This window comes from Hakea prostrata, chromosome 2 (genome assembly GCF_041222555.1).
Source record: "Hakea prostrata isolate BN-2017 chromosome 2, UWA_Hpros_2, whole genome shotgun sequence".
Lineage (NCBI taxonomy): Eukaryota > Viridiplantae > Streptophyta > Magnoliopsida > Proteales > Proteaceae > Hakea > Hakea prostrata.
This window is the reverse complement of record NC_142601.1, coordinates 70,083,469-70,098,691: the sequence shown is the minus strand read 5'-3', so window position 1 is coordinate 70,098,691 and position 15,223 is coordinate 70,083,469. Positions and strand designations below refer to the sequence as shown.

At 36.3% G+C, this 15,223-nt stretch overlaps 1 protein-coding gene across 1 annotated transcript; it reads left to right on the top strand.

Moving 5' to 3' along the window:
• The first annotated feature begins 342 nt into the window (after window positions 1-342).
• LOC149026174 (putative LRR receptor-like serine/threonine-protein kinase At1g07650) lies at window positions 343-15,121 on the top strand. The gene is made up of 25 exons (XM_089143628.1): window positions 343-471; window positions 647-857; window positions 1,303-1,471; window positions 4,276-4,350; window positions 4,467-4,535; window positions 4,632-4,703; window positions 4,778-4,849; window positions 5,016-5,087; window positions 5,218-5,289; window positions 5,392-5,463; window positions 5,585-5,656; window positions 5,758-5,829; window positions 7,693-7,764; window positions 7,872-7,934; window positions 8,087-8,152; window positions 8,270-8,305; window positions 8,466-8,509; window positions 10,379-10,755; window positions 10,830-11,028; window positions 11,475-11,618; window positions 12,020-12,138; window positions 12,239-12,449; window positions 13,412-13,649; window positions 13,924-14,074; window positions 14,210-15,121. Exons 1-25 carry the CDS (start codon window positions 343-345, stop codon window positions 14,615-14,617), a joined length of 3,285 nt encoding a protein of 1,094 aa, XP_088999754.1. The 3' UTR covers window positions 14,618-15,121.
• Window positions 15,122-15,223: the final 102 nt, after the last annotated feature.

The following is a 15,223-nucleotide window of genomic DNA, read 5'->3' as shown; positions in this document are numbered from 1 at the left end:
TTAAAAAAGAAAAAAAAGAAAAAAAAATTTACTCTTGTCAATACCCAAATTAGAAAATGATAATAAATTATTAATCCCTTTTTTTTTGTTAGGTAGGCTAAACATTAAATTGGTGGTAATGAGAAAGCTTCAATTATTGAAATTAAATAAGGGTTGACTCGTATTGAAGCTGGCGAAATGTATTGAAAAGACACCAAATTCCCACTTTCTTTTCACATTTAATCAGAGTTTAGGTATCTGGACCCCAAAAAACATAAAGAAAAACGAATTTAGAGTTTAGGTATGAAAACAAGCGAAATAGACAGTTGGATAATCAATGATGTCTTGAAAGGTTTAGGTTGAATGCAGAGAATTAAAACACGTACACTGAAGAAGCTTAATAGCCAGCAGAAAAGAATAGATTCGATTCTAGATCCCAAGAAAGGTTGCAAAGAGTCTTTAAAGATCGAGTTCCCTTCATCGAGCCCACCAGTGTGGCACCCACCAACCATACCCCAGCTGAGGATCCTTATTATCGCGCCTTCTTCGTCTTTTCCTTCTTCTTCAGAGAGCAGCCATCAACTATCAATAAGTAGATCTGAGTTTCTTTCTCATCTTCTCTACGATGACGAGTGGTTCAGAAAGCATTCGAATCGAGTACAACTAGCTACGTACACAAGTACTAACGACAGCAACTTATTCTGCTTCGCTGCTGCTGTTTCACCTCTGCTCCAGGAGGAGGAAGAAGAAGATGTTATCGAGAAGAAGCTCTGGTGTTCCTTCCTCAGTTATTGTTGTTATTTGGTTAACTACTTTAATGAGTTGTTTTTTGGCTTCCTCATTCGGAGCCATGACTACTCTTTTACCAGATGATGAAGGTTACTCCCAACTTATTCTCTGAAATTTTTTTTTTTTTTTTTTAATTTGAAATTTTCTTCTACATTATTAGTTTCCCTTCTCATCAAAGAACTCAGATCTTCCTTCCTGAAAAAGGAATCTTGATTATTCATTCTTCATTTACTAGAATGAACTGTTGGTTGAGTAGCTGTGGCAGCTGTTCTAAGATCGTCGTGAAGCCCCAAAACGGGAAGTTTCACGGCGACTGTCGTTGACAACATACCTTCATTGAATTAAATGTATGATTTCATTGAAAACGTGAAAGATGAGATTTTACAAAAAGAAAAACACTGTTTTTTTTTTCCAATTTTGAGTTCCTAAAGGAGATCTACGAACAGGATATGTTGTTTCCTCCGCTTTGGTCATAAAAAAGTATATTTTATCAATATTTTATGAAGAAATGATCGATCTCTTCTATTGTTGCAGTGAATGGTTTGAAAGAAGTAGGGAAATCGTTGGGGAAGACTTGGGATTTCAGTGTGGATCCATGTAGTGGCAAATCGGGATGGGCAACAGCTAATCCCACTGAGGGATCGGAGAATGCCGTCACCTGCAATTGTTCCTTCCCCAACGGTACTTGTCACGTCGTCAGCATGTAAGTTTATCTTGCAATTTTTTAAAATAAATTAGCCTTATATTAAAATGTGGGAGGGTTATCTTTTTTTTTTTAAAAACCATCTTTTATATATATATATATATATATATATATATATATATATAATAATATAATATATATAAAATATTTTTTTTTTTTATATAATATATATATATTTTGATCATTATCTTCTCGAAGAGAAAATTGATAAACCCTTACTAAAAAAAGTGTCATGTGGTTTATCCACCAGATAGAGCTTCAGTGTTGTGCAACTAATGCACAGTACTGAGCTATGTACGGTGAAATTTCGATTACCTGATTTGTAATTTTTTTAAAAACCTTTTGGTTACCTGAGTACTTTCAAAAATTTAAAGATTTCAAATATACGTTCAAACCTCTAGAATCATGGTTAGAATTGAAATTAAGAACGGGGTTAGTTTGAATTTTGGAATGAAATCTTTGGATTTGTCCAAAAAAACTATTGAAGTTGAACCCGTCCATGGTTCAACCATGCTTTAACACTTGTGATTCAGTATGGGTTGATTTTTAAATAGTTCTTTTTTCTATAAACGAATCTTGACGTATATAATTGAAGAGCAAGAACAGTGGTGCAATGTAGGTAGCAGATAAATTATAAGTTGTCTGTCCATTTGTGAATCCGGAAGATTTGAGATCTCCCCATGCATAATCCCAGCACGGTCCAAACTTTGGGTTGGGAGGACCAGGCCTGCTTGTAACTTATTGTAAGTCATCTTAAGTTGGTGTAGGGTCAAATTCAAAGACAAAGACAAAGATAAAGACCCCACCATATATCATTTCTATGTGTAAGTAATGAAATCATCCACAACCATGTTTCAACCATGCCATATTTTTTGTGCTTTCTATTATGTGTTAATTTTTAAATAGTTCCATTTTTTCTTTGAACGAATTATGACGTATATAATTGAAGATGCCCCTCAAAGACAACAGGGGGTTTGGGTTCTATTTTGAGAGTATCACAAGGGCGATTCATTATAAGTTGTCTGTCCCTTACTCCTTTTCTACACCTCTTGAGGGAGAAGCTTTAGGAATTCGTGAGGCTCTTCTAAAGTCACTACTTCTGCATGATCCCTTGTTGAATATTGTAGAGGATAGGGGTCATCCACCTTTCTTCTTATTTTATGGATTGTCAGTTTTCACTTTGTGTGCCGTAGGGGATGCAACATTCAAAGACATTCTCTCGATAGGAAGGCCCCACCTTAACATCATTTCTAACTGTAAGCCATGAAATCTTCCACTAATTGGTTGTTGGCTCTTTGTAACCTTTCTACCTTGTCATTTCCCTGTTCTTTGACAATGAATGTTGGATTTCACTTCAAAATTATCCGTAAAATGCAGTCAAATAAATGCAACGCATGGTCCAATACACGTCTTCTTCTAGTAGACTCATTGGGCCAAATTTGACCTCAGTCTATCACTTTTTGAATGAAATTACTTGGGTCCACGCGCAATACCTATAGCGGATGGTTGAAATTTCAATCTCGACCGTTTATTTTTGAAAAGTTTGTTTTCACACTTTTAAGAAATGAACGAATCTCGATTGCGACTATTCGCAACATAGTGCTGCACACTGAAGTCGAGCTCCTTTCTCAACTTTAATGTCCCCCCATAGTTTACTTGCGGATATGTAGATCATGCAGGATTAATCCAATTTGTGGTTTCCATCACCTCTTATGACAACAACGATGATGGTGACATTTTCTTATATTTTTGTGGTTGTTATTTTTGAACAAATTTTTTTGTTCAAAAGAAAAATATTGCATTACCGAGTGCTGAAATTACATAGTTCCTCAGTTAGTATGAGGCTCATTTCACTTCTATTGTGGCAATAGTTATTGATAGTTTGACTGGCAAGGAATTTAAAATAGTATAGCAGGGGTGGGGACTTATAGTTACAAAAGATCACATTAGGCGGGGGGTGGGGGTGGAATAGGGATAGTGTTTCCTCTTCATTGAACCACATTTCCTTGATTTGATTTGTGTGTTGCATGGCTTCCCTTATAGCCCTTATTATTGCTTCGTCAGAATCGCTCTTTTTCAGGTATCCCGCCATTGCAATCAAAATTCCTCCTTGTTTCAAGGAAGTGTTATTTATGTGATGCTTTATAGCTTATAAAAGGTGTGGTAAAACAAATGCTTGAATCGATAATCACTTTGAACTCAGTACTTTTACATAAGAAGCTGTCACTATTATATTAAAAATTATATACAAGAGACTGTTACCACTATATTAGAGCATCTAATTAAAAGATTGTCACCAATATGTTAGAAAGCCCATCTATGCATTTGTATTTTTTTTTTTTTATAAAAAATTTTTTTTATATATATATATATATATATATATATATATATATATATATCACGGAGAGCCCACATGCATTTTCTATTATTTGCTTTTCTTTTAAAGGTTAAAATCCAAAATCGAGATTTATTCAGTTCTAACCGTTCTATTTTTTTTCTTCTTCTTTTTTGTGCAATAAAAAAAAATCACTAGGAATTAGCCAAAATGTACCCTAAGCTATCGATAATCGGTTCCAACTTCCAACATGGTTTATTTTACCAATTCGGTTCTAATTTCAGATAGGAAGACCAATACGACGCTGAGTCACATTTCCATTAAGTAGGACCGAATGTCTTTTGGCTGCCGGCTTGTTGGACCCGGTCCGATGGTTCAAGTGGATCCGGTCCCATTGGGTCAATTTTTGGGTGAGATTTCACCGGTGACAGTGAGCTGTAGCACTAATAAATCACCGTTTGAATTGCAGAGTTCTTAATTCTCAGGGTCTAAAAGGCGTCCTACCTGCTGGAGAACTGCTTAAGCTTCCCTACCTCAGCCAACTGTAAGACTCTTCATCTTATCTGGCTTAACACAGAAAAATGAAAGCAGAAATAATTGTCTTCTTTGTCAACTAATTTTACTTCAAACCCATTTTCTCCTTCTCTCTCTCGTGCACAGTGAGCTCAATCGTAACTACATTAGCGGTAGAATCCCTGCGGAATGGGGTTCCATGGCATTGGTGAACATGTAAGTTTTCCCTTTATTGTCTTTACTATATGTATGAATCCAGATATTTTGTTCGTTCCCTGAAAACTTTGGGTTGACGGAGAGATGTCCTTGTAGCTCCGTTCTTGGAAACCGGTTGTCGGGTGTAATTCCAGTGGAACTTGGGAACATCACCACTCTCAGAAACCTGTAAGTTTTGATTTTCAACCCTTATTTTCTTTTTCATTGTATAATTTTCCGCTTACACAAGTTTGATTTTTCAGGACCCTCGAGGCCAACCTGTTCTCTGGACCACTTCCTTCAGAACTTGGCAAATTGGTCGACATACAGAGAATGTACGTCATATTCTTTTTTCCACTTCGACTCGACGTCCCTCGTTTAATATTCACTTCCGTGTTGGGCTTTTTATTCCTCTCGAATTTGATATCCTTTTTAAGATATTTATTATGTCATGGAATGTCTTGACTGCTCTCATCGTTGGGATTCTATTGGTTATTACAGCCTGTTTTCCTCGAATTATTTTACTGGGCCATTGCCAGAGACACTTGCAAACCTAATCAACATGAAGGACTTGTAAGTTTCTACTACCATACCAACCTGTCCTGCTCTGATTTTTTTCCCCCACTCTTCTTCCTCCTCCTTTTTGAGGTTTATGATGACTCATTTTTTTCCCCAAAATGCTTTACTTTTCCGGGACATGCAGTCGGATAAGCCAAAACAACTTCACTGGAAAGATACCCAGTTTTATAAAGAACTGGAGAAGTCTTCAAAAATTGTAAGAATTTTCATCACTGAATCCCTCCAAGAGCCCTACTAAGAGAAGAGTTCAAAATTTTCACTTGGTTAATTCTCCTTGTCTTTATTGTATCATTGGCAGGGCCATGCAGGCAAGTGGTTTGGAAGGGCCAATTCCTCTTGAAATTTCTTATTTGTCATCTTTAACTGACTTGTGAGTGGAAGACTTATCTTTCTATAATCTTTCTGGTTTGTACGTTGTTACATTCCTTTTGTGTTCTTCATTGAACCAAATTCGGATAGCTAGTATGGGTGAAACTTTTTTTTTTACCCAGGCGGATCAGTGACATAACCGGACCAGAAATGAAGTTTCCTCCACTGGGTAACATGACAAGCATGAAGACTCTGTAAGTTGAATGTTTATATTATCTCTCAAAGCTAATTGCAAGTTGTGCCTTTTTGTTATTTTGGCTGGGTGAAGTGACAATACTTGGAACACTTCTTTTAGAATATTAAAGAGTTGCAATATTATTGGACCACTGCCTGATTATCTCGGTGAGATGACAACACTGAAACAATTGTAAGTACAATCCTTTCTGTGTCACCTCCCCCCACCCGCTCGGCCCATTCTTTACCAAAGTTTCTTCTTTTGGTTTTCACTTACCACCTGTTGACCTCAATATAGGTTTACCTTTCCATAATATATGAGAGGATATTATGATAAGTTCATCTTTTTGCACATTGGTCATGACAATTTAAGTTCATCTTTTAAAACCTGTTGAATAATATATATTTTATATAAACAGTGGGGAGGGGGAATCCAAAACAGTGTATCTGTAGATTGGGCTCCAGCGTCTGCAATATAAAGATTTCACCTCCAACCAACATATATCAGTCGTACTTTTTACAAAACCAAAAAAAAAAAAAAAAAAAAAAAAAAAAAAAAAAGAAAAAGAAAAGAAAAAAAATTGGGAAATAGAGGATAAAGGAAGAGTGAACTAATGAGTAGAAAAAGAAGTACCAAGAACATCTTTTGGAGATTACCACTGCAAACATCCATGGCCACCCATAGTTAATGAAATGATCAAGGGAGTAGCTGTAAAAAAGCCAAGGAGAGTGAGAACTTCTAGTGTAACTATGTCAGTTTATATATATTTATATACAGAAGGTTTATTCTGTTACATCTGCGCTGGACTTCGATTAAAGTATTCTCAATGTGAGATATCAAAAGAATTTCGATGACAGATTACTCCATGGTTTCGGAGTTGGTTATGTGTTGTATGAAACAGTTAGGTTCTCAGACCAAAATGTAATTATCTGGCTCACAGATTGAATAACTCTTAATAAAGTAAGTATAATACTAGATGACAATGTTAAGCAGACATTTACATAGGAACTGATGTTGAGTGTCCAAATCTGGGACCATTAAGTGAAGATACTAAAGGGAGAACCCCTAGAGGACCAATTTGATGTAAGAGCAAGAGAATCTCAAACCTGCAAGTGAGAGAGAGAGGAGACATAAATGCCCCTGAACATAATTCATCACATATAGAGAAACCTTTTTACCTGAAAGCATAAAACTACCCTTGGGATATAAAAACATCTGTGGGGAAAAGTGATCACTACCTCTGCTAATAATACCAATACTCCTCCTCAGCCTGGAGCTTCTAGATCTAGTAGGTTCACCCTGACAATGATGAAGTGAAAGTGAGCAGCAACAGATGAGAGACATAGTGAGAGAGAAAGTAGAGAGATATGAGACAGAGAGGAAGGGAGATTGTGTGAAGACCACACCATCTATTTTTCCAGCTGATTATAAAAAGAAAGAGAAGTAAATAAACACCCCTTGAACATAAGCTATTACATAGTGAAAAACCTACTTCCCAAAAGTATAAAACAGTCAAGGATATGAAACAGCTACCCAAGAAAAATACATTCACTGTTGGGGAGAAGTGAACAGTACTTCCTCTGCTAACAACACCAACACAAGTGGCAGGTGCTCATCTGCATTTGCTACTATTTCTATCATTTGCTCCTGTGTTGTCAATAAATGCTAACATATTTTGATATGAAGCTAGTTTCTTGTACTAAGAGTTTGTTCCCAGATTTTCCCATCGTAAATATTGCCCACCACTTGTTGAAATGTTCTTTCTTTTTGTTGATATAGGTAAATGCTGATGACAGATGTCTGAAGATAAAATTCTCTTACGGACTTTCTTTATATGTGTCATCAATAAATGTTAAACATATTTTGATATGAAGCTAGTTTCTTGTACTAAGTGTTTGTTCCCAGATTTTCCCAAAATATTGCACACGGCATGTTGAAATGTTCTTTCTTTTTGTTGATATACGTAAATGCTGATGACAGATGTCAAAAGATAAAATTCTCTTAGGGGACTTACTTTAGACCAAAACCTCATTTTTGCTTCCATTTTTTATGCAGAGATCTCAGCTTTAATAAGCTGGTTGGAGAAATTCCAAGCCGTTATAGTGGATTGGTAAAAGTAAAATTCATGTAAGTGAGTTTCCGTTGTAATAACCTCTAGGAGAATTGGTGGCACCTTACCATCCTAGTAAGATTTGGAAACTGCATAATCCAAGAACTCCATCTCTTGTGATTAGGTATCTAACTGGAAATTTGTTGAATGGTACTGTTCCTGACTGGATGAAGAAAGGCCAAAACATGTATGTTGGTACCCCTTTGATTTTACTCCTATTGGTACTTCCAAGATGGTTATCATATTACTCTATGATACCTATTTTCGAGGTTTGAAAATTTGTAATTAATATGAAAAATATTTCAGATTATTGAGATTATAATTTTCTGTGATGCATAGTGATCTTTCCTACAACAACTTCTCATACGGAAACTCGGGAGTGTCTACCTGTCAACAGTATAATGTGTAAGAATGCATACCAGTTGTTTCAGCTTCCTTGATAACATTCAGCTTAATGGAAGTTTCTAGTATTGGATCTGCTTATCCTTTTCCTTCTTTCTTTTCATTTGTTGGCCCACACAGAAATTTGTATGGAAGCTCTTCATTGGCCAAAAACTTGTAAGTTTCTCTATTTCTTTTGGTGAATTTGCATAACAGGTTTTATGTATTTTCCATTTGAATTAATTTTTTTAATTATATTCAAATGGGAAGACGAGAAAAAATTATAATGTTGTTGATCTCATAAATCTGACTTGATATTAAACTTCTATTGGTCTAGAAGTGGAGATGTTCCTTGCTTGAAGAGTCTTACCTGCCCAAAGAGTAAGTATATATATATATTGTTTCAAAGTTGTAATGAAAATTTTGCCTTGGTCCTGTTTTTGGTTCTATTGACATCCGCCTTGGCTAGTCATGGTATTGTTTTCATTTACACTTTGTCTAGTTGAATGTAAAATGAGCAAAAAGGAAATGAAAACAAAGAAATTAAAGTAAAATTTTCCTAATCATATTACCAAAAGTGTAACTAATTCAAAATCTCACTGAATATAATGTTACCTCATTTTTCAACAAAATTACTTATGTGTTGAATAGAAACTCTTATGGGGATATGATTCTGTTTGAAAATTTCATCAATTGTACTTGGTAAGATGTAAGTGCATTACACAATCAAAAGTACAAAGATTCCAATTTTCTTCGTTTGTATCAATTTTATTTCTCTTCATTTCCCTTGTTTGTAACTTGGAGCGTAGATGAACATAATCAGAATATTATTGGATTAAAGCACCTGATTTAATCCATTTTAAAGGCTGATGTACCATTTTAAGAATTTTAATATACCTTTTCCCAAAGAAAAGTGAAGCTATCCAGATTCTGCAAATTGAAATTTGACTGCATATACGTCTTCCCACTACTTGAAAATGCGAGCTGCAGTATTAGTTATGCATAATCCCATGTTATTTTATTTAAGACTAAATGTATATGTGTAAATATAATTTACTACATAAATTCATCATAGTATATACCTTCTAGAGGATGAGAAGCCTGAAGATTGTTGGTTCAACCTGAAACTGGCAAATAATTGAAAATAACAGGTGAATAGGTAGACAAATTACTAGTCATCTCATACTTTGTATAGAATGATTTCCCATATCATTGGCCCCAATGCAAGAATCTCTGTTATGTAGGCTATTCTAGGTGACTTATCTGAATCATTTTGCATAATAAAGGACAAACTTATTTTTGTTGAGATGCCTGGGGAAAACTTTTCCTTATTACACATAGTACAAAACAATAACCAATTTCAGTGAATACGTAACTCTTTTTCCATTAAAGAAACGGATATAAAAGAAATTTACAGATGTTGATATGATTTTCTCATCTATATAAGTAATGATTTGCCTCAAAACGTTATCAAGACATTGTTATTGAACTTCCAGATATTAAATTGTGAATTAATGATTGACAACCATTAAGAACATTTATAACCTATTGGGAGGTAGACTAATAATTTCCCCCTAACTTGGAGGATGCAATAAGTTTTTTCAAAGCTATCACAAAAAGAACATCCTAGTGCATGATGTTCCCACTATTGTAGGGTCTGGAAGTGGCAAATGTACGCAGCCCTACCCCTTTTTCTCAGAGATGCTTTTTCCATATCTCAAACCCGCAACCCGATGGTTGCAATACCATTTGGAAGCTCACACTGAGCATTATCCAATGATGCAAGAATCAAATCTAAGTTTAGCCACAAACTCTACTGAAAATGTGCAACAGGTGGCAAAGCCTGCTTGGCAAGGTGGGGTGGGAATTTGTAGTCATTCTGAATGATTCTCACACCATTGTCTAATGCGTGGCTCTCATATGAAACGAACAATTATTGTTTGTCGCATCAAAATGAACCACCCTAAATAGTTGAATTGTTGATTATCAAGCAAGTGAGAGTCTTTTGTCTTTTTCCCATGACTGCATTTTCCTTGAGAGAGATGTCAGATCTATTGGCATCCTACTGATATCTTCAGTTGGGGGGTTACAGAATGGGGTATCTGCTCTCATCCTCTTTATCTTTCCCGTAGCTTGATCTTTGCTTATTTCCAACTTTGAAGCACTTTGGGATTTTTCTTTAAAAAATGCTAATGATGTTATCTGCTTTGCTCGTTCTAATTCGAACTAATGAATTTCTCTTCTGTGCAGAGGGGTATTCATTTCATATCAATTGTGGTGGAGACACTGTCCACAATGGCAGTACCACTTATGAAGATGACCGGGATTCTGCTGGTCCTTCAAAGTTTTTCCAAAGTAGATATAATTGGGGATTTAGTAGCACAGGAAATTTCATGGACAATGACATTGATATTGATACCTATACAACTCCAAATGTGTCCACGCTCTTGATGAGAAACCCTGAATTGTACACAAGGGCACGTCTTTCTCCTCTCTCTCTCACTTACTATGGGTACTGTTTACTGACTGGAAACTACACTGTGAACCTCCACTTTGCGGAAATCATGTTTACGAACGATCACAATTATAGCAGTCTAGGGAGGCGCATATTTGATGTTTATATTCAGGTAGTTAAATGACATTGCATAAATTACTTTTAGTGGCTTATAGAAAAGGCTTGGTTATAACTAGTTCTATGCAGGGACAATTGGTACTGAAGGATTTCAATATAGTAGATGAAGCTGGTGGAGTTGGGAAGGCTGTCACAAGAAATTTTAGCTCAATTGCTGTAACGGATGGGACTATAGAAATCCGGTTCTATTGGGCAGGGAAAGGGACAACAGCACTCACTTCTAGAGGGACCTATGGTCCTCTCATATCAGCGATTTCTGTAGATCCTGGTAATGTTTGTCATCTGTGAGGTCAATTTTTCTCATAATGAATCATCTTGTTGGTGACATGAGTTTCATATTTGTGATGTCAAGATAGACTTTAATTACAGTTGATTAAAATATATAAAATGCATCCTTTTGTCACTCATCATCCTTTTTCCTTGCTTTGAATCCACATGAAAAGGCAAAATAGTTGAGATATAATTTTATCTGTTATATGTGGAAAACTGAAATAGGGTAGAAATAAATTACAGAAAAGTGATATGTATTTTAAATTCTAATCCATGAATTTTTTTTCTTATTTATTGGCTTATTCAGTTTGGTTGTTCTATTTCAAATTACAATTACAGGAATTCAGATTTTCTTGCTCTGTGTGTGTGTGTGTGTGTTTTTGAGTTCAATGCAACAGAACATCTCCTGATTATTTTAACCGTTTATATTCTTTCTTCATGCAGAGTTTACACCTCCCGAAGGCGGAAAGAAGATGTCTACAGCAGCTGTCATTGGGATTGTGGCTTCAGTGGTAGCCCTTACCTTTATAGTTCTTGGGATTCTTTGGTGGAGAGGCTGTCTAGGACGTAAAAACATGATGGACCAAGGTACAAACACAAAAACACACAAAGAGAGCTTAGAATTACTGAAAAAGTATATAAGAAAAAAGGGACAACTATTTTCCAATTTCATTTTTATCTATTTCATTAACATCTGCTAACAAAGGAACACCATGGATGAAATATCAGTTTCACCTTGATGTTTCCATGCAGTCAACATACCATTTGAAATATTTGTTTGATCCAGTTACTTATATTCTAGTTACATGGAATCTTCCTTTTTGTCTTTCCACATGCATATTAAGTATGGTTTCTAACATACAGTTGGCTTCTTTAGATGACATGCTTTTTCCCACTTTCAAGATTTGAGAGTTGAATCGAAGTTACTAGTCATGAAGCAATTGATGAACTTAATAGGACACATGTTTCTAACTAATATCCTCATGCAGAGTTGAGAGGTCTAGACCTTCAAACTGGTTCCTTTACCTTGAGGCAAATCAAAGCTGCCACAAATAACTTTGATCCTGCAAACAAGATAGGAGAAGGTGGTTTTGGATCTGTTTATAAGGTATGCCAAAAAGGTTCTGTCATATTACTAATTTGTTATATTATTTCTTCCAAATGCATGCTTAGTTTGAAGAAATGAGACAATTATTACCACACTGCAGGGCTTATTATCAGATGGCTCCATAATAGCAGTTAAGCAACTTTCTTCCAAGTCAAAACAAGGAAATCGTGAGTTTGTAAATGAGATAGGCATGATCTCTGCTCTTCAACATCCTCATCTTGTAAAACTTTATGGATGCTGCATTGAAGGAAACCAGTTGTTGCTAGTTTACGAGTACATGGAAAATAACTGCCTTGCTCGTGCTTTGTTTGGTAAGAGTAAGTGTCATTTGCTCGTTCACATTTTCTTGTGGTGTTAGACAACTCAATTATGTAAGCATAACGAATGAGAGCCTGGTTCCTACATGCCCAGCCAAAATGGCAAACCACATGGAACCAAACTTTGTGAACAGGTAGACCCCTAGTCACTGCTCACTTATCAAGCTTCAGGCCTACTAGGGTTTGCCACATGGCAAATGTGGGCTATGGGAAGGTAAGCATTAGTTTTTGGAGTTTCCTACATGTGCCTTGAGATGTACAGAATAGTGACATTTCAGGTTTGATCTCAGAACCAGATTCATCTCCTCCCTCTGTTTTCCCCTTCTCTTGCGCTTTCCCTTTCTTTTGTTCTTCTCTTTCCTTTCTCTCCCTTTTCTGTTTCAGGTTTCAGCTTCAACTCATCGAGGGATCCAATCCTTGATAGCCTCTTTGGCATTGGGGGAAAGCCATGAGAGCCATTGTTTGTCATTCTCTTTCTCTCTCCCTTTTCTATCGCCTGTCCTCTCTAACTTGGGATGCTACCAGCCCTAGCGCCTGTGGTGCTTTGACGGTATCTGCCGCTTGTCCTGCACTTTGTTGCAATGAATGCTTTTTGTGCCATTGATCAATCAGAGGAGACTGCATTGGTTTAGTCGGGTCTATTGCCCTTTGGTCCATTTTGGTTGTGCTAATATTGTATTTTCTGGTTTGACTCTATGGTTTTGTGCTTCTTGTGCTTGTGTTTTGTCTTTGCACTTGTTTTATCGAGCCTGTCTTTCGCTTTGTACTTTTTTTCTTCCCTTTTTCTCCTCTTTGGTTAGTGAATTATTTATTCATCCCAATCCCAAAAAAAAAAATGTCTCTACTCATTGATCCTTAAAGTGGGCATGTAGAAAGGGTTATCATCATGTGCGTTTAGGAAGCACTTGTTTGTAATATGAGCATCTCTAATTTGTCTTTATTTTGATAATGTAAAGGTTCATCAGAATGTAAACTGAAATTGGATTGGCCTACGAGACAAAAGATCTGTATTGGGATAGCAAGAGGATTAGCTTTCCTCCACGAAGAATCCAGGTTGAAGATTGTTCATAGAGACATTAAGGCTACTAATGTTTTACTCGATGAACATCTTAACCCTAAGATATCTGACTTTGGCTTGGCCAAGCTTGATGAAGAAGAGAACACTCACATCAGCACACGAATTGCTGGAACCATGTGAGTCATTTTAATCCCTCCCAGAAAATCCTGTAGCATTAACAAAAAAGAGAAAACCATTATTGCTTTGTTCATTTCCATTACTACGTATATTTCACATCCTGAGATTACCAAATCCCTTATATCTTTCTTTTAGATATTTGATCGAAGTCACATATATACTGAAAACTATTTCAACTCTGAGAACTATTGCCCATGCAGGAATTTCAGTGAATTTTTTGTTGTCGAGATTGACTTCATATGTGAAAATCTCTGATTTATCTCTACTTTACAGAGGATATATGGCACCAGAGTATGCCATGAGAGGTTACCTGACTGATAAAGCAGATGTCTACAGTTTTGGGATTGTTGCCTTGGAAATTGTCAGTGGGAAGAGCAACACCAGCTTCAGGCCAAAGGAGGAATGTGTTTACCTTCTAGACTGGGTAACTTTGTTAGCTTGCTATATTTCAGTTTTTGTCTGTCTTTACATTTGATACGTTTGCATGTGGTGGAAGATAACTTTATGTGATTGTATTCAGCTTCAATACAAGTACTCTTATCCCTTGATTGTATCTCAGGCCCTTGTTCTGAAAGAAAGAGGAAACTTAATGGAATTAGTGGATGAAAAGTTGGATTTGGAATTCAACAAGGAAGAGGTTTTGAGGATGTTAAATGTGGCTTTGCTATGCACAAATGCATCTCCAACTCTTAGACCTACCATGTCAGTTGTGGTAAGCATGCTTGAAGGCCGAGCTACAATTAAGGAGTTTGCACCACATTCAAGTATCACTGGTGAAGATGTGAAATTCAAGGCTATCAGGAACCATTGTCAATATAACCAAGATCTGAGCACGTCCACAATTGAGAGCCTCACCCATAGTACATCTATAGATGGACCGTGGACTGGGTCTACTGGGTCTGTTCCTGATCTTTACCCAGTCAATCCAGATTCCCAATACTGGAACGACAGAAATAGGCTACTGTAAACACGAGTAGAGTGTTGGCTATGCCAATACTCTCCTGTGTCTTTCTCCTCTTCAAAACAAGATGACAAAGAGAGAGATATCCTCATGTGAGTTTGTAACATTGACCAACATGTATTTTCGTGTAGTTTACAAATACAGGTTTTGGTATATAATTTATTTTACACATTTCTATGCTTATCTTTTTTTCTTCGTTTTCTTGGCACAACAGACAGATGCACATATGGTTGTGGCAACTTGTGTCAAATTTTTGTTAGCATGGAGTTATGATAAAAACAAGTATTCTACTCCAATAAACGTTCATGATTTATAAAGTTCCTTTTTTGCATATTTCAGCTTAATTGACTGCTCTCCAGTGTCGAACAAAAATCTGTCTCTTTTCCTCATGTATGGCTGCAGATATTGATGAATTAAGACAGGTTGCTAGACAAGATTCTTCATTCTATTTGCTTTATAAAAGGCAAATCTGGATTTGAAAAGATCACTACTTTGTCATGTAGCCCAGATTTCAGGAGGGGTTGAGTGGGTCATCTACTTGTGCATGTTGCCCCCCAAATCTCCCCACCAGAAATACAAGGTGGTGCACCTCTGAGAGCAAGTTTATCTCAG

Coding starts and splice junctions, on each gene's coding strand:
- LOC149026174 (XM_089143628.1), top strand. CDS start 343: ATGCAGAGAATTAAAACACGTACACTGAAGAAGCTTAATAGCCAGCAG. Junction 472..646: donor TCCCTTCATCGAGCCCACCA/GTGTGGCACCCA, acceptor GAGTACAACTAG/CTACGTACACAAGTACTAAC. Junction 7,765..7,871: donor TTGGTAAAAGTAAAATTCAT/GTAAGTGAGTTT, acceptor TCTTGTGATTAG/GTATCTAACTGGAAATTTGT.